Genomic DNA, 19,906 nt, shown 5'->3' with positions numbered 1-19,906 from the left:
ATCCATTTTGAGTTGATTTTTGTATATGGTGTAAGGGAGTCTTCTACCTTCACTGTTTTACGTGCTGCTGTCCAGTTTTCCCAACACCATTTGCTGAAGAGACTGTCTTTATTCCAATGTATATTCTTGCCTCCTTTGTCAAAGATGAGTTGACCAAAAGCTTGTGGGTTCATTTCTGGGCTCTCTATTCTGTTCCATGGGTCTATATGTCTGTTTTGGTACCAATACCATGCTGTCTTGATGACTGTAGCTCTATAGTATTGTCTGAAGTCTGGGAGAGTTATTCCTCCAGCCTCTTTCTTTCTCTTCAGTAATGCTTTGGCAATTCTAGGTCTTTGATGGTTCCATATGAATTTTATTATGATTTGTTCTAGCTCTGTGAAATATGTCCTGGGTAATTGGATAGGGATTGCATTAAATCTGTAGATTGCCTTGGGCAGTGTGACCATTTTAACAATATTGATTCTTCCAATCCAAGAGCATGGAACATCTTTCCATTTTTTAAAGTCTTCTTTAATTTCCTTCCTCAATGGTTTATAGTTTTCTGTGTATAATTCTTTCACCTCCTTGGTTAGATTTATTCCCAGATATTTTATTACATTGGGTGCTATTTTAAAGGGGATTGTTTCTTTACTTTCTTCTTCTGTTGATTTATCGTTAGTGTAAAGAAATGCAACTGATTTTTGAACGTTAATTTTGTAACCTGCTACCTTGCTGAATTCTTCAATCAGCTCTAGTAGCTTTTGTGTGGACCTTTTAGGGTTTTCTATATATAGTAACATGTCATCAGCATATAATGACACTTTTACCTCTTCTTTTCCAATTTGGATCCCTTTTATTTCTTTCTCTTGCCTGACTGCTGTGGCTAGGACTTCCAGGACTATGTTGAATAGGAGTGGTGATAGTGGGCATCCTTGTCTTGTCCCAGATTTTAGTGGGAAGCTTTTGAGTTTTTCACCGTTGAGTACTATGCTGGCTGTAGGTTTGTCATATATAGCTTTTATTATGTTGAGATATGTTCCCTCTATACCCACTTTGGCGACAGCTTTTATCATAAATGGGTGTTGAATTTTATCAAATGCTTTTTCTGCATCGATTGAGATGATCGTGTGGTTTTTGTCCTTTCTCTTGTTGATGTGATGTATTACACTGATTGATTTGCGTATGTTGAACCAGCCTTGTGTCCCTGGGATGAACCCCACTTGGTCATGATGTATAATCTTTTTTATGTGTTGTTGGATTCTATTTGCTAAAATTTTGGTGAGGATTTTGGCGTCTATGTTCATCAGTGATATTGGCCTATAATTCTCTTTTTTTGTAGTGTCTTTGCCTGGTTTTGGTATCAGGGTGATGGTGGCTTCACAGAATGAGTTTGGGAGTATTCCCTCCTTTTCAATCGTCTGGAAGAGTTTGAGAAGGACTGGTATGAGTTCTTCTTTGTATGTTTGGTAGAATTCCCCGGTGAAGCCGTCCGGTCCTGGACTTTTATTTGTAGGGAGGTTTTTAATTGCCATTTCTATTTCCTTTCTAGTGATCGGATTGTTCAAGTGTTCAGATTCTTCTTGATTCAGTTTTGGTGGACAGTATGTTTCCAGAAACTTGTCCATCTCCTCTAGGTTATCCAGTTTGGTTCCATATAGTTTTTCATAATATTCTCGTATGATATTCTGTATTTCTATTTTGTTTGTTGCAATTTCTCCATTTTCCTTTCTTATTTTGCTAATTTGTGCTCTCTCTTTTTTCTTCTTTGTGAGTTTGGCCAGAGGTTTGTCGATTTTATTTACTTTTTCAAAAAACCAGCTTTTGGTTTGGTTGATTTTTTCTATGGTCTTGTTAATCTCTATTGTATTTAATTCCTCTCTGATCTTTATTATTTCCTTCCTTCTGCTGCTTTTTGGGGCTTTTTGTTCTTCTTTTTCTAATTCATTCAGGTGGTGGGTTAAATTGTTTATTTGAGATTGTTCTTCTTTTTTGAGGAAGGCCTGTATCGCTATAAACTTCCCTCTTAGCACTGCCTTTGCTGTGTCCCATAGGTTTTGAGTGGTTGTGCTTTCATTATCATTTGTCTGAAGGTATTTTTTAATTTCAGCTTTGATTTCCTCATTGACCCATTGTTTTTTCAATAACATACTGTTTAATCTCCATGCTTTCCTTTTTTTCTCCTTTGTTTCTCTGTTGTTGATTTCCAGTTTCATGGCATTGTGGTCAGTAAAGATGCTTGAGATAATTTCTATCTTCTTAAAATTGTTGAGGTTTCTTTTGTGCCCAAGTACATGATCGATCCTGGAAAATGTTTCATGTGCACTTGAAAAGAATGTATATCCTATTTTTGGGGGGTGTAATGCTTATAGTTTGAATTTTGACATGATCACTTGCCACAGATAAGTCACTTGTCCCAAGTTGCCAGCCAACCATCCGGCGCCAAGCTTGAAATCAGTTCTAACAAGAAAGATCTTGTCTTTCCATTATACCATCCTTCCAGAAGATGCAAGCATCGTTCCCTCCCAAAAATCCCAATATTTTTTCTCATCATCATGCTGAATCCTTTTGTCATCATGCATTATTTCATAACTAAGCAAAAGCAATAATAAGAATATAATATAATATAATAAAAAGAAATAATCTTTTCAGCATCTTGCCCGTCTGGATGACTGAGGAAGTCCCACTCTGAACATCCTTATCTCATTTCCAGCCATATGTAGTCTTTATTTCTCAAAAATATGATTACTGTAATTAAAAACCATATTAAAATACAATTACTGTAATTATTATTTCTCAAAAATATGGTGCAAGTGATAAGATCAAAAATATGGGTCTTAACTGCCAAGAACTTTCAGTTCAATTTAGACGTAAGAATGTTTCAAACATTTTTCAGAGAATAACGTACGCTTCCTCCTTAACCATGACTATATTAGGCGTATTTTTTCTTTTTATTGTAAAGACTTTGGGATGTCATGAGAATTCTGAAGCTTCTCCCGTCTCTCCCAAAGACTCCACTGAAGCCTTCTTGTCCCAGTTCTCAGCTGTCACTTGGGAAAGGCATGTAATTGGTTATTTTCCATAAAACAGTCAGTGACAGGTAAAACAGGGGTTTGCGTATTCTTTCCAACGAAATAGAAACAAACATAATGAGATGTCTTTCCCTAAAACAGGTTGTTACTCAGTGGATTCCATAGGAAAGATGGTCCTTTCAAAATGTATTAAAATTAGAGGAGAAAGAACAAGTCATTTTATGTTCCAGCCAATAAATAAATCAGTGATACCGACACCCTTGACTGAGCAGTTTCTACATGTTAAGAACTCCTCTGTGTATCTGACAACGGTCAAGCAATTTGATCCCAACTGGGATCAAAGTTTATAAGTGTCATTATTATCTCCACTCTAGAAATGAGGAAACAGAGGCACACAAATAACAGCAAAATAATCATAGTAATAACTAACAGACTACAAATAATAGCTTTCTTAAAACAACGTTGAATGCCAAGGATACTTCTCATACCTAACACCTGCTTCAAGTGCAGAGCCTTTGCTCAGCCAGGACTTAGTAAGTGCACACTCTGTGGCAGGGATCGGGTTTCTTATCCAGTCAGTTTCGCTATAACAAGACAAACATGTTTGTAAAGATCACCACGCTGTGCAGACCTGTGCAATAAAAATCACTAGACTTACGGGAAAAAGTGGGCGAGGGACGCGACATGCTAAAATGTCATCAGTGACATTTTTAAAAGGATAGGAATCTAATAAAAGTGGTGGCATGGTTTTACACATGGTAAATGGCTACAAAATGCATAAATATTACAGTAAATATGTCACCTTAACTTTATCAAAAAAGGACCAAAAGTTTGCTCATGGAAGCAGGTGCCAGAAGTTATCGTGATCCATGGGGAAACTGTGGAGGGGGCTCGGGCAGATGTCTGAGGCCCTGGGCGTGTGTGCATTTTGTGGATCCCACAGGGCGGGGTTTGGCTGGGTGCAGTTTCCTGTGCTCACCTGGTGTTTCTAGAGGAAGAAATGCACGTTTGCAAACACGAACTCAGTGTTAGGCTCAAATCGTTCCCTAATGTGTCCGTCTCATCAGGATGAATCTGCATGTTGAAGCAAGCGCCACAGCACAGCTGGCTGTGCGCTTCAGGCCAGGCTGCGTGCTGTTTGGCGCTGTACCTCGTCAAAGGGGCCGACGGGGCAGCTGGGGACGTGGGGATGCTTTATGTGCAAGGAACCCCTGGACTGAGCATCAAACGCAAACAGGGTGCCAGGCAGAGCAGTTGAGCAAAGGCCATGCCAAGAGGAGAAGAAAACTGGTAACAGTATACACTCTGAGAAAAAGGCTGTGGTGAGCAGTTAATAAATGAGGCGTTAGCTGATTCTTGATTGCATCCGTCCTGCTGCTAGAACGTGGCTCCCCGGAGGCGGGGGGAACGCCCTCTCCTGGTCGCCTTCATTTGCCTGGTGCCTGGCCTGTGCAGCCACTTGGTGGGACAACAAGCCTTCTGTACCCACAGGTTCTGCATTCGTGTATTCAACTAACTGCCGATCAGAAATGTTCAGGGAAAAGAAATATTTCCAGAAAGTTCCGAAAAGCAAAACTTGAATTTGCTATGTGCTGGCAACGATTTACATAACATTTACATTGTATTTACAACAATTTACATAGCATTTACATCGCAGTGGGTCTTGTAATATAACTAAGTAATCCAGAGAGGACTTAGAATACACAGGAGGATGTATGTAGGTTCTATGCAAATACTGCACCATTTTATATAAGGGACTCAAGCATCCTCAGGCTTGGTGTCTCCAGGTGTCCTAGAGCCTATCCCCCCAGGGTACTGAGGCACATTTGCATCTCACTGAAAATGGCAAACTGCTAAGTGGATGAACACACCAAGGGCGGAGAAGTAAGCTCTCTCTCTCACACAGCCTATCTGGAAAACACAACTAACAGTGAATTTAAAGCATGGGGTCAGCTTGCCCTGAAACCTCTCAAAATAGTCTTCAATTAAACTGATTCCGAAACTGACACAGAAGAGTTGGCAAGTTTCAAAGTTCGCTCACTAGTACTATGGAGTTTTCAAATTTCTTAGTATCTTATCAGTTGAAACTTATAGAAGGAGAATTTAAGTTACCCTAAGTGCCAGGCCAGTTTCTCAAGCCACAGTGGCATTTCACGGAAAGCATTCAGGTTTGACCTGACACTGAGCTGGAAGGCTAGGACTAGGAAACGCACAGGACAGGTGCAGCTGGGCTTTGCCTGAGTAAGCACAGAGCTGTGTCCTTAATAGCGCGCTCGCTGGCACACGTCAGTCAGACCAGACGTGAGCAGGCCTGGTTTTGTAGACACTACATTCCAGTTAATCAATAAGACACATATAAAAAGTTTAAAATATATGACAGCAGTTATTAAGGAAGACACCCAACAGCCTAATAGAAATATTCGGCAGAATATAAATATCAGCAGCTGACATTTCATGGGTACGTGCTTCCCAGGCATTCTGCTAAGCACTTTATTAGTGAATTACATCTTCAAAGCCACCATTTGAAACGTGAACTATTCTTATCGTCATTTTACAAATGAGGAAACTGAGAGATGGTCTCAACCAAGGATTCCGTACACCGACTTTAAGAAAACTACTGTTCCAGGGTAATGTGAAAAACACGGTGCTGGCTTGACCCTGACTCCCTTGCCTAAATGCCCCTTAGTTATATAAGCTGACACATGGTGGTTGGTAGAAGAGCCACATTCAACCAAGGAACAGAAGCTGCATTCTAGGAAGTCATTTAGGTTGGTGATAAAGTTAAGGCACAAGTACCCAGTGCGAGGCAACTCCAAGGCAGCCAGCATCCTTCCTTAGGCCTCAGCCATCGAGGGTTGACCGTTTTCAGACGGACTTTCTCCACTGGCGATGGGGCTCAGTCTGCCAATGGGAGGAGGCTCAGGGGACGGCCAGTCCTAGCGGGGGGGGGGGGTGTGGGGGTGGTACCTGCAAAGCTATGTGTGCAAGAACCTCTAAAGGTTCACATCTGTAAAGAAATTATAAGGAAGATCAAGTAAAATGGTGTGAAATGCCCACAATTAAACAGAGTAACGCATTTTAAAATAAGCCTTGGGTCAAACAGGAATAGCCATGAAACTAAAAATAAGCACGCTGGAATTTGCTGAGACAGTATACTAAAGGAGATGCTGGGATGGAAACTCAGAGTCCTCCCACCAGGGGCCAAAAAGACAGTGATTTAGTTCCCTTCCCGGGGCTTCGCAGAGTTGGATCCCCATGAACCAACACCCATACGGTCCCTGCAGACTGGAGCTGTTGTATCCTGAGACCTCTATAACTTATTTGAAAATACGTTCATGGTACTAACCACATGCTAGGTCCTGTCCTAATCCCTTTATAAGTACTAACTCACTTCATCATCAAGACGACGTCACGAGGTAGGCACTCATCTAACCAGCCCCACTTACGAGTGAGGCACAGAGAGGCAAAGCCACCTGTCCAAGGTCACAGAGCCAGTAAATGGGAACTGAACTCAGACCGGCTCTGGACTCCTCATTCGTAACCACTCTGTGACACACGGAGGATTTGAGGGCGTAGGGATTTGGTCAGTGACATTCCTATTGGTTTTCACCTACTTCTGAAGTGTCACCAGAAACTGCAAACATTTCAAAGTAAATCAAAGTCTTGATGGGCTATAGCTTGAAAGTAATGACAGTAAATACTCCATTAAAATAAACATCAGCTTTTGGAGTCTTAAATCACTGCGTAGTCTTGGTTAAGGAAAAGCACGTGTGAATACACGTACAGGCACATACAATTCCATGTGCACTTAAGCATATATACATTATAGTTAAATATAAATAGTCAACAACAAAAACAAACTACAGGATGATTTCTTCAACTGCAACATTTGCTTTCGAGCAGAGAAACAGGAACAAGACTCACGATCCCATGGGTCAGTTTATGGCCCTTTCTTTCTCGGACGGGCTATATTCATGGTTTGCAAAACCCTCATTAGTGGGATGACGACGCTGACCAAGAGGGAAGGAAGCGTTGTTACTTCGGTTCATTGAGTTCTGTGACCATTCTCAGCCTTTCGTGAACAGTGTAGGCAACAGGGTAGATCAGAGTTGAAAGTCTAATAGGAAAAGATGAGCTTTTCAAATGCGGTCTAATTCACAACCAAGAGGATCTTTAATTCCATATTGTTTTGTCTTTATATTTTACATTTATTATATATTATACAGTTAGCAGCTCCTTGAAAGCATTCAAGGACATATACATCCCCATTAATGTTTGCTGGAAAACTGTATTTCTTCCACATGAGATGGAAAATTCTCAGTTTCTTCTCCAGAGCCTCAGATTGAAGAAATAAGAACTATCCAGGCAGCTAATAGGTCTGACGGAAATTCTTATATATTTAGAGAAAGGCTGTTTGACCACAGAGCCATCAGTAGGAAAAAGGTGTCCCTGATACAAACACATGATCTCATCCATTGTATGTTTATTAAGCACCTACTATTTGCCACCACTGCAGACACAGTGACACACCAGACACAAGTCCTTGCCTTCATGGAACATACAGCCCAGGTGGGGAGACGGGCAGTCAGATGATCAGGGTGGTGGGCAAACAACTGCAAACAGAGACCAGGGAGCCAAAGAAAACTGACTTCTGAGAGCCTGTAAGGCAGGAAGGTGCCTAGACTTGAGGCCGTGGGTGAGGGCAGCCTGGGATGGATGTTCGAAGAAGCAGAGGAACATTCCATAGAGAAGAAAACAAGAATCCAGAAAAAACACATGCACGCATGTATAAACGTTCAGTAGCTGGGTGAGCACAGCACCTTCTAGACCTGAAGGGGTGCCGGGTGGACGGCGGCCATGGGAGAGAGCTGGGCGAGGTGGTGGGGAATTAGTCTGAAAAGTCTGGCAGGGGGAGGACCACCAGGGGCCTTGTAGAATCTATTAAAGGTGAAGGCTTTACCTTCAGATGCACGGGAAGACGCAGCTGTGGAAACCATGATCAGATACACTGCCAAGAAACCGGGTTTCCAGTAAATGTGGACGGCCCTGGTAGCTTGCTTGCTGTCTGGCTTGGTTTCTGTTTTTGTTTTTCAAATGTAATTCAAGTGTATTTATTTACCTACCTACCTGTTTATGTATTTATCCATTTTTTTCTAGCTTTTCCAAGGTATGATTGATGAGTACAAATTACGTGTATTTAGGTTATATACCATTATTTTTTATGGCATACGATGTGATGATTTAATGTATGCATACATTGTGAAATGATTGCCACAGTCAAGTTAATTATACACCCACCACCTCACGTTTCATTGAGCCTTTAGAAGTCATGCAACATACAAACATATGTAAATGAATGGTGGGCTGTGGACCATGACAGGGCACTTCATAAACGCAACTGGACCGATGCAAGTTGTCTGTAGCTCTCCCTTACTGATCTTACCATCCCGCACCCCCTTCACCCTTCATCTTTCAAATGTAGGCAAGACGATGACTTCACACACTGAACAGTTAGTTGTGAATGGTTGCTCTACTGATTTCTCAAGGAAGCAAAAAGAGACAAAGGGGCACCATCCAAACTACACATAGCACATGTCAGGATGCGGTTTTGTATCCTTTGCGCAGTGGTCAATGCAGAGAGACAGGACAAGCCAACATCACTAGATCCTAGTCTCTTGCCATTGGTGTTTTGCAAATCAGACTTAAGCAAGAAGGGCTTACTTTCCAGGGAAACTTAACTTCCTGCTTTGTAGGTTATGGTGAAGGTGAACCCTTTTAAAAAACAATACACAAAGATAACACATATTGACATATTGGCATTTCCAATAAGGTCCCAGAGTATCTGTGAAGTAAGAGATCCCTTGGAGTGTTAATCTTTTTGTGAATGTATGGGGGATTAAAAAAAAAACAACTATCCCTTAACTCAAGGTAACAAATGTGATCTGCATGTCTTCAAATTCAGCTGCCGTTCTAAATGAAGGTACTTCCAACCTAATTAAAGGTCGACCCTGAACTTCCAAGTGGGAGACGTGTCCAGGGCAGGCATGCACACGGAGTCACAGAATGATTTGCAATCAATAAACATATAGATACGTAAGCTCTCCAAGATACACACTGAGTCATTCTGTCTCCCTAGAAATTACTGTGCTTTCTCTGCCAACCATAGCCATGCTTGACATCACATTAAGTGTTCAGACTCCCTCTGCAGTCATTTTATTTGTAATAGTGTCTTGTGTGTTGTGTCTCCTAGCTCTACATACAAACCACCACGCTCACAATCTCCATGAACCTAAGTGCGTCAGTGGCGCTGGGGATGCTGTACATGCCGAAAGTGTACATCATCATTTTCCACCCTGAACTCAATGTCCAGAAACGGAAGCGAAGCTTCAAGGCGGTAGTCACAGCAGCCACCATGTCATCGCGGCTGTCACACAAACCCAGTGACAGACCCAACGGTGAGGCAAAGACAGAACTCTGTGAGAACGTAGACCCAAACAGTAAGTACTTCTCCTTTCCTTTCACCCTCCCATCCTGCGTCAGGAAGCTCTCGAAAACGTGGCGTGTGCTTGCCTGTCTTTGGAGAAAGACCGTGGGCATTCTTGTCTGACGGGCTGGGTTGCCTTGGCAAATGCTAACTTTTGCTCTGAAGGGCTTGCCTCATTCTTGCCACTATTTTATTTTTGCTCCCTGTTGGAAAGCAGCTTTCAGAGGCTGTGCTTCCCAAGTGTGAAATCTCCCCCCTTCCCTGGCTTCTCGTCCTTTGGTCCCAAACCCTCTGATTGACATAAACACAGTTGTTCAGTCATGAGCCACCTTCCTCGCTCCCTTCCTCTTAGGGGAACAGCTTCCTGCTAGGGAGCCTCCAGCCCCCCACTGAACTACAGCACAGGAGTGAAGCTGGGGTATTTAAGACCTTTAGAAGCAGTAACTTCTTTCCACTGGAACATAAATATGGAGAAATTTATGATCCTTTACTAAGCAAGCCTTCTAGAAACAAAAAATTATATAAAATAGTGAATAAAGCTGGCAAACTTTCATCCAAGTACACAGGTCCGGAAAAAATACCTAACACACCACCGAAGAGGAGTTTGGTCCCACGAAAAGAGCAGATGTGAGAGACTGGGTTAAGGATGCAACGCTAGATGTGGTGCAGCACATGGCAGGTCTGCAACCCCTGGGTAACCTTGAGTTACCCCTGCAAATGGCCACAGGAGAGATGGACATACAGACACTACTTTGTTAAAAAAAAAAAAAAAAAAAGACCATTTAACCAGAGTTAAATTCACAGAATTCCCATTTCCTAATTTTACTAACACTGCGACGGTAAGAGTCCATTTCATATTACACCTGTAACTTCTAGGATTGTTTTTCCAGGAAGTCTTGACCAGTTCCATATAGAACGAGGCAGATGAATGTGTTCCTAATACTTCTCTCAGAGTAGGGGAGGATTCAGGCTGTCCATGAAAGTCATTCAAGACTTATTATTGTTCAGTTATGAGCTGATTTTGTTGTAGCCAAAGGGTTATTGCCAAGCAGAAAGTAGCTCCTATTCTAAATACTCAGAGGTAACCCTTTATCCTCTTCAACTAAGAGATTTTTAAAAACCAGCAAAGAACTGAGTTTGACCCTGACAACGACTATACAAAGATCCATGATGTTGGCCCACCTCCATTTCTAAACAGTTGGTTGAATGAATTCGTGAACACCTGACAGTATACAGACAAGGCCCATTAACAACATCACGGGCAAGGTGAGAGGAAGGAGAAGCGTCAGACCGAGAGAGGGGAGAAACAGAATGGACGTAAAGGCTCTGTTCTCGTGCCTTCCGAACAAACGGTCCGCCGAGAGGAGGGGGAGTGGACGGCAAGCTGCGTGATACTCAGTGTGGTGCAGGAAGAGGCTTCGGGTGAGACAGACCTGGGTTCAAATCCAAGCCACTCCACTCACCAGCTGTGTGGCTGTTAGAATCACTGAGCTTTGCTAAAGCTCAGCATTTGCACATGTAAAATGGAGGTCTGTAATATTGGTGTCATAAGTGTGTCAGAAAATAGCCTTCATCTGGAAAAGAGTGTGTCAATGAAATGTTAATTTTCTCCCACTTCTGAAAAGGCAAAAAGCTTTGCTAAAAGTAAATTTCACTGTGACTGGTTACAAAGATATGACGGTGTAGTTGGTCACACCAAACACCATGAGGTGGATGGCAGTGACCAACAAAAACGTTTCCACGAACATATTTCTGCATCTATTTATATGTAATAACTACACCTACATAGTTATACTTCTGCAGTGTTTTACTCTCTGACCCCTTGTCAGATTAGCATTTCACAAAACCCTTACCCTGAAGACATTCCAACGGCAAGTTTACATTTATAGTCATACACACACACACGTGTGCAAATTGAACTAGATATGCCCAAAACCAAAAAAGCAGAAAATACAGTCAAAAGTCTATATGTATGGAAAAAAAAAAAAAGACCAAATTAGAAGCAGCTTTGAATTTGGAATAACTCACCTGGTATTATGCTGCTTAAAAATACCTAGCTTTCAAACCATTGTTACTAGTGTTAACCTTTATTGAGTAGGATACAGTGATGGCTGTTAAAATGCTAACACTGACACTAACAGTAATAAAAACGAATCAGCTACCCTTTGAAGCAGGCATTGAACAGCAAGCTTCGGCTGGAAGACCTCGCTTCCTCCTCACGAGAACTCTGTACGCGGGTGACCGTGAGTCTGGCTTTACCGAAGGAGCCTAGGCTTAGGGAGATCAAGTCCATCGCCAAGGCCCCACCCTCCTTAGCGGCAGAGCTTGGACTGATACCCAGGTCTGACTCCCAAACCCATGCTTGTTGCTCTTTGCTGCTCTGTTTCTCAGAACGTGCGTGACATGTCGTAATTCTGATGCAGACCTGACCCTTTCGGCTACAGCTTGCGTAGAAAGACGATGATGATGCGTGGTGGCAGCCTCGGGGTTAAATGTGCTGTGAAATGCGCTGTTGCTTTGCTGTGTTGTCTGCAGAGGCAGGAGTAACCTGAGCTCAAAGAAGGCTGCCCAGGTAGAGGCCTCATCTTACCAACTCGAAAATCCAAATCTCTTATTGCCGGTGTCAGTCACGACACTTACTCCATTTGGAATTCATTGGGTGCCTTTCCCTTGAAAAATGTTTTCTTGGGTTTTGTCACTGTTGACGTTTTGGTGTCTACGCAGACCAAAAGTAAATAGTTCAAGGCAAAAAAAATGAAATCAAATAGAGCCTTTGTCTCACAACCAATCCAAAAAAAATTTTTAATGATTTTAGCTATTTTGGTTTTGGGTAGACACTCCCTAAAACTAACCATAGATAATTTGCTGAGATACTTGCTAAACCAGAGGAGGAGATTCACGTACCTCCAAACATTGGGGTTTCTGATGACCCAGCTCTCAGAGGTCCCTGAGAGGGATCACAAGACCTCATCTGCACAAAATCTGTCCAAAAGAACTTTCTGCAGTGCTGGAAATGTCCTCTATCTCTGCTGTCCAGCACAGTAACCGCTAGTCACGTGTGGCGACTCAGCGCCTGAAATATGGCTACGTAACTGAGGAAATACACTTGTAACGTTACTGCCATTTAAATATACTGAAACAGCCATCCATGGCTGTCTGCTGTGTTGAGAACACAGCCGGAGATCTTAATGGCAAGGATTTCACTCTGGGACACTCAGGCTGAGCCCATATCGGAAGTACCTCCCAAGGCCTAGGCAGTGCTGCTGATCAGGGACAGAGCTAACGTCACAGAACGAGGTATCTGAGGTGAGACAAAAGCGCAAACATATAGTAATTGTAAATGACCCAAAAAGAGTCACCAGTAGGGGAAGAGCGATATCACAGTCAGCAATTCTGCTTGGAAACCCAGTCCCTAGCAATGCAGAAAGGACTGTTTGTAGAGAAAGAAAAGTAGTAAGAAATTCAATTAATGGAAACAGACAAGACTGTTCTGATGAGAGGGAACATCAGTTTATAGTCAATTTGGTACCAAATATGGCTCAGATTAGGTCAAATGTTTGAACTTTGATAACAGAGCCCAAGACATTATTTGCTGAAACTAAGTTGTCTGGTTAAAAAGAAACAAACAAAATCACAGAGCATGTACCTGAAAAAGGAATCTGTTTTTCCAGCAGGGAAGTTCTGTCTGCTGTTCTCTGAGGGAGGGTATCTGGGAGGAAGCTATGTAGAGTCTGAGCTACCAAGTTAATAATGGGACAGAAGCACCCCCGTGTTCATTGTCGCTCTCAGCACTTAGCCTCACTGTACTTCAGTCTTCAGTGTGTCCATTTTTAACAGCCCTGCTCCATCTCTGCAGCTGGCCATCTGCCTCACGCTCGCTTCTGCTCATCCAACTCCAGGCTGCAATTCATGTCTACACAGGAACGAAGGTGCCTGTTGGCTTCCTATAGGCAGAAATTACAAGTGCCCCGTACTGCTGGATTTTTCCCCCAAGAAGTTCAGTTTTCCTCTTAGGTTGCTTCTTCAGCTAAAATCCCATTGTTTGAAAGAAAAACTTCTTTCTGTACAGATTCAATAAAAAAGTAAATGGTCCCCCAAATGTTACTGTATCTGTGTAATACTGACATACTGGATAGTCAGAGTTGGGCCAGTGCTTGCTTGCTGGTTTCTGCACTCAGATTGAAAACCAGTAGGAGGCATAGGAGTACAGCTCAGCTGCTTGCTGGATTTTTATTTGTGCAGACATTTCTGTGGCCAGAGGATCAGAAGGCCCTGACCTAGCATGGATAGCTTTAGATCTGGCCACAATGACGCCTTCTTGACACTCCTTTTCTAAGCTCTGGTTCTCGCACCTGTGTAATGTATTTGGCATGTTTCCCCATCCTTTCTGTTGTTGACTTGGCAGATGTATGTTCGTGGCAAACTTGTAGATGCCAGATAAACAGGAGGACTTGGTTCTTGGCTTATCGATGGCCACCAAGACCTTTTTCCAGTTGGAATGAATAATGTTAACTGAGACAGCATGGCTTTGTTGAGATGGTGGGTGAGAACTACTCTCTTCCTCACCTGGGCTGGTCAGAACCAGAAGATGCTCTGTGAATGACCCTCTGGTCAGATGCTTTCCTTGTAAAGGACTGCAGGGCACAGCGATGAGCAGCCCTGAGCCACCTAGTCCTAAACTTCCATCCATTTTCTGAGCCAGTGCCCCTGGGCAAGGCAGAGAAACTGCTCAAGTACTCTGACTGGTTACAGATAGTTGACTCCGGAACTTGGGTACCAACTAGAGGCGGCAGGCAGGTGGACAGCTTGGGTGGGATACACCCCCATTCTGGGGTATGGGGCTGTGTGTGTGATAAACTGACACTGACAGGGAGGCGGCACACACACTGCGTAAAAGACTAGTTTAAGACAATGAGCCTGTTGTGTGGCGAAGCACATTTAAGAACAATGACAATTTACATCTAAAATAGAAAATCTAAAATTAGGGGTTTTTTTTAATGTAAGTTTGTATTCTGGTGCTGTTACTACCATTTTGCATTTACCATAAGGAAAATGTACAAAGAAAAGTCCGTGCTGTTTTCAAAGAAGGCAATTATTACCTAAATTAGTACAACTGTCAATATAAGAAGCTAGTTCATTTAAAAACAAACAAAAAGAACACACAAAAAGACCCCAAACTGCTGTAAAATGGATGTGGGCACCAAACCCTACAGAAGTAACGATGCCTAGAAAACTCTGGAACATACTCCCGTGCTGTGTCAATTTGTTACGGTTTTTGTTTTGTTTTGCTTCTTCATTCATTTGGATCCCTGACATTCTCAACATTCTGTTACGTGTTTCATCCTTCTGGACTAACCGTGCAGGCTGGTCAAGCAGGAATGTAGGACTAGGTTGAGGGTAAAAAAAAAAAAAGGGGGGGGGGGGATGGCAACAGGAAGAAAAAATTGCTCTGACCAGACAGATACATGATTTTGGAGCTAGTTCCCTCAACTGCTCCAGTCCAAGCAAGCAAAACCCAATTGCCTTAATCCAAGAGGCACCCGTACTCCCATGTTCAGAGGTACCTGAATTGTGGTGAGCTGGTCTACCAAAGGCTACTGAACCCACTCAAGGAGTGGGCACAATGTCTCTGGTCTCTATCGCAGCCTCTTCTCCAAAAGGAAAGGAAAAAGTAACGAGTATTGTGTGCGCATTCATTTTCTACATGCCTGTATATTTACTTTCCCTGTAGACTGTATACCACCAGTAAGAAAAAGTGTACAAAAGTCTGTTACTTGGTACACTATCCCACCAACAGTATAGCTTTTGCCTGCTTTCCAAAAGGTAAGAAACAATCTAATTTTTATCTATTTGTGTGTTCTTGTCTCCACTAAGAATTGGAAATGTTTCCATGAACACTGTGCATGATTACGAAGAAATCTATTTATATGAAGAAACGCATTTTCCAAGATGATCTGTTTGCTAAGTGCAGGGCAGACAGCTGCTGTGGGTCACGTACCTGGTTTATTTTCTGGGGAGCGTATGCGTGGCTGTGTGTGTATCTGTCTTGCCTGAACAAGTAGCTGATAATGGCAAAATTGGTGTCGGTCACTCTGCTTTAAAACTATCAATGGTGAGAGATTATTTATAAATGTTCGTGTTCATACTCTGCTTTTAGAAGGCAACGGTAAAAAACTTAAAGGGAGAGATCCTGGAGGGTGTTTTGCAAACTTAGTGAAAATGTTTGCTCTGGTTTCTCTTTTACTAAGTATGTCCTCAGAAATGTATTCATTCCAAGAAAAGCAATGAATGGCCCTATCATCTTAAACCCGAATGGCTGTGGTTCCTTCTTTGCAGCAAAGAAACAGAAAACGTTTTGCTGGCTGGGCTTGAAAATGTGTTAAAGATGATTTTGGGTTCATAGTCCTGCCTTAGAGAAAACCTAAACCAACTTCACTTATTTCAGAAAGCAGGGAAAGGTTCGGTCAGAGACTTGGAAAGTCGAAAGATAAATTTCAACATTATGCAAACCCAGCGGTTGCCAATAACTACCAAGGGTATTCAAACTAATACCTTAGAAGAAATGGGGAGTTGTGTGACGTGTGAACTGCGTGTGGGGATGGACGGCCACGGGCGTTGTTCCTGATTCACCGCTGATGCTTGTATGTTACTTTGAGCTCTTGCTGCAGGATATATGCCAGGAAGAATAGTAACAGTCATACTAGCGACAGTCACAGGCCTTCCTGCTGCGGCCTGAGCAATATTATAACATAGTGAAAAACGACACTTGCTTTGGCAAGCATCCTTGTCTAGCCAAAGTCAGAGCCTTCCAAGCTGTGGGAAAAAAAACAGCAGAAAACATGGGGTAGGGTTATTAAAATCACGTGACGGCTCTGCATAAAAGGTTCCCTTGTCATTGCCTCTGAACCTCCTATCATGCTCATAACATAGGCAGAGAGACCTCTCTCTGGAGAGACTCCAAGAAAGAGAGCAGAGAGGTCCGATCGAGGGAAACGGTGCTCCCTAACGTGGGCTGGTCTCTCTCATCCCTAACATGGCACTTTTCATCAGATCACTGCCACATTTCTTTCCATCCTTGGTTTTATAATGGCATTCTGAGTACAAATAATATTTTTTTAATCCATTTAGAACTGTAAGACAGGATGCGAGAACTTTCAAAGAGTAATTACATTTCCTGTTGATTTTTGATGGACGCCAGAAACTCATTCTTTATGTCAGATGTCTTGTTCATGGAGCTATTTCCTTTTTCCATATCAACACGATCTGTCCTAGTTTTTAAATAGGGCACTCTTCTGTCCCAGTGAATATATAACTGCATTCCAGTGAGATTTCAACTTTCTGCAGTTTAAGTGCTTGTCAAAACACTCCAGCTCATCACTTTAATAGTCCTTTTCATGAAACTGCCTGAGAATAAATGAGAAAGGAAGTTTCCCTGGGTAAAAACGATAGATTTAATCTCCCTCAATCCATTAAAAATTCTTCCTAGCTCCATTCTATGTTGATGCCTTTTGGTATAAAGGGTGCGAGATGAAAATGTTGTAAGCCAGCCCTTCCAGTTAAAAAGTCCTTTTAGGACGTGCTGCTGAGAAAGCAGCTTTTCACCAGGATTGCCTTGTTTCAAGGATTCGGGTGAGATGCCTTCCTTTTCTGCCAGTTTCAAGGTGGCTTCCTAAATTAATGATAAACATATTATAGAGCTACTTAAAAATAAGTGGGACTGGAAGTTGGTCCAAGTTCCATGTCTTCAAAGAGAGGAGTGTGTTCAGGTTGCGATGAGACCGGAAAGCTCGGGAGAACAGGGAAAGAAGGTGCTGGCCGGTGTGTGTTCAGATTCGTTTCTGAGGTTGTTTTCAGGGACACAAACAGTAAAGATACACCTATCGATTCAAGAGTGCACGTGTGTACCTGTGTTAGCAAAACTGCAGCTTTGGCCAGCGTGTCCCAACAATGGCCGCCTGGATTGAGTCAGTCGCTTTCCTTCTGCGGGCTGGGGGTTTAGGAGGAGCAGGTTCACACTCAGACAGAACAGAACAGAACTTGGTTTGAAAACACATTCCATATTCTGCACTCTCCTTTGGCAGACACGAGAGCCCAGACATCGACTCAGTCAGCACCGTCTGCATCTTTTATCTGAATGTTTGAGTTTTGAAATTCTGCAGTGTTATCAGTCTAATGACATTTATTTTAAATTGCAATTAAGAAAAAAAAAAAAAAAGCAGAATTAATCTGGCATTATCACCACATCAGGAAACAAGTTGTTTTGTTAGGAGGTAAATTTCCATATCACAGGATGGTTTTCTGATGGGAAGAACTTTAAGAGTTTACTTCAGCCTTGCAAACAGGGACATTCACTAGCCCTGAGTCTTATTTTTACAAGGTATGTTGTTCTGAACAAATACGTCGGTTATAATATTATGGACATGGCACTAATATATTATACGGTGTTATAAAAATATGAATAATCTTGTTACTTAAAATGACTATAACGGGGCTATTTCCCATTTTTAAGCTTGAAACCATGCAATCCAAGATTCTGTAACATTCTGAGGCTCCTGCGCCTCTTCCACCTTCAGTGCAATAGCCCTGAGGTAACTGGAGAGTCCCTCAGTTTACATTCCTTTCCGAAACACTCCGGAAGCGCACCACAGCAAAGGCTGTATGTTCCCTGACCTTTGGCATGCAGTCACTTTCGAAATAAATGCAGCTACAAATCTTCCCGGCATATTTCTTTCTGCCTAAGAGCTCGGTGAGGCACCATCGCTTCTCTCATCAGGGTTTGATCTCAGCATCCTCAAAAACCAATTAACATTTGCCATCTCCGTTCTGCAACTTTAGTTCTACTTCAAGAACGGGGTGCATCCCGGTTCGCATGGTGGGGATGTCTACTACTTCTTTGCGTAAAAGGAACGTACACACCATTCCCCAGAGTCGTGAAAACCACGCCAAGTTTTACATTTAAGTATGTCACCGCACTGTCCAGCCAGGATCTATGAAACGCAAGATTATTTTTAAGTTGGGTCAATCAAAGAAATGTGTGCTGAGCACAGCTCCTCTGGGTGCGCCCGGAGTTGACTAGGAATGGGGGACAGAAGCGGGCGATCCCCTTAGGGACCCCAGATCTCATGGAGGACTCGCAGGTAAGCGGTTATCATTCAGAAGGATGGGGGCTCTTATGAGAGGTAGTAGCAGCGAGCATCACCCGGGAGGTTTTGTTTGAGCTGCTCTTACAAGATGAAGGACTCGGGGCAGCCACAAGGAAAAGACTGGAGGCAGGAAACGAGTATGCACAGAGAGGCCCGGGGACAAAAGGATGCGCTGTGTCCTGGGACTGGAAAGCGGTTCTGCGAGGCTGGAGTATTCCATCTGGAGGCAGGTGGTCTCGGGGGATGACACGCAGCCTGTGCAGAGAGGAACCAGGTTGCCTTTATCTCTGTGCCTTGAGCACAGAGCCTGCAAATACTAGGGTCTCAGAAAATGTATATGATGTGAATAGAATAGTAAATGTCACATCCCAAAGGCCCCTGGCCTACCTGTGACTGCTACATGGCCTCACCTGTGACTACCTGTGATACGCACACAGCTGTGTGCACAGGTATCACCTAGGACATGACACACATGAGATACACAGCACATACCTAGTAAGTGGGTACTTCTTAATAATAAACAGAACTGAATTCTTCCAGGTAAAATCTCTAAAGTCACAGAAAGGCGATGTTTGACCCTGATGTCACAGGTTTCAAAACTGTTTTTATGGGTAACTCTTAAAACTCACCGCCAGTTCTGTATCGGCATTGTGTAGATAAATGTGTCTTTTGATGAGCTCACACCATGTAGAAAAGCAGCAGTTTTATGCCGATTTACTTCCTTTTATGGACTACAGATACCAGTTTTCGTTCAAAGGGCACGTGAACTTCAAAGTTACCTTTGGAAATGAATCCTAAGCACTTGTGTTGAGTAGTTACAGCTTCCAACTTGGTAAAAAAAAAACAGAAACATAATCAATTGAGTGGTTTTCTGATGATTCCATGCATTTTCTCAGAGACTGGCATTCAGGACAGATTTTGTGTTTTAGGCCTCAAATTTCATTTGCATTTGAAAAGAAAACAGCGTGTGTCCTAAGCCAAGGTCAGTTAATCTCTGCAGTCTCTCTTCCTCCCAATTACCGTGAATGAGCATCTTCTCAGGACTCATGTGATGATGACTCTTGCTTCTGCCTCCTAAAGACATGTCTCAGCTTCGCAGATTTTTTTTCCGCTGTACAATGGAACTTGGACGCATTTTAAATTAACTTTCTCTAGGAATCAAAGGTAATCATTATTTCTCTTTATGATCCACATGAATAGTCTCATCATTTTTTTTCATGTTGAAGATGAGTTTTGAATTCCTTTTACACCTCTGCCCTCTTTCACAG

At 42.6% G+C, this 19,906-nt stretch overlaps 1 protein-coding gene and 1 long non-coding RNA gene across 21 annotated transcripts in view; one reads left to right on the top strand and one right to left on the bottom strand.

Moving 5' to 3' along the window:
- The window catches only part of LOC135323334 (uncharacterized), a 669,673-nt gene that overhangs the window by 46,417 nt on the left and 603,350 nt on the right, over positions 1-19,906 (bottom strand). The window lies entirely within an intron of this gene.
- GRM7 (glutamate metabotropic receptor 7) overlaps positions 1-19,906 on the top strand; it is a 770,235-nt gene that overhangs the window by 708,464 nt on the left and 41,865 nt on the right. For 9 of the 20 annotated variants that reach the window (XR_010384784.1, XR_010384782.1, XR_004142559.2 and 6 more), the window contains 3 exons: positions 9,262-9,508; positions 15,227-15,318; positions 19,568-19,802. Coding sequence is in view for 6 of the 20 variants with exons in the window: in XM_064496291.1 (XP_064352361.1) it covers positions 9,262-9,508; positions 13,352-13,509 (405 nt within the window). In the remaining 14 variants the exon portion in view is untranslated. Of the gene's footprint in view, positions 1-9,237; positions 9,509-10,054; positions 15,319-19,567; positions 19,803-19,906 lie in introns of those variants that run through there. The other 11 variants (XR_004142565.2, XR_004142567.2, XR_004142566.2 and 8 more) reach the window with 4 other exon arrangements.

The sequence above is a fragment of the Camelus dromedarius genome, chromosome 17 (genome assembly GCF_036321535.1).
Source record: "Camelus dromedarius isolate mCamDro1 chromosome 17, mCamDro1.pat, whole genome shotgun sequence".
Taxonomy (NCBI): Eukaryota; Metazoa; Chordata; class Mammalia; order Artiodactyla; family Camelidae; genus Camelus; species Camelus dromedarius.
Note: the sequence above shows the minus strand (reverse complement) of the source record. Positions and strands in the feature narration are given on the sequence as shown.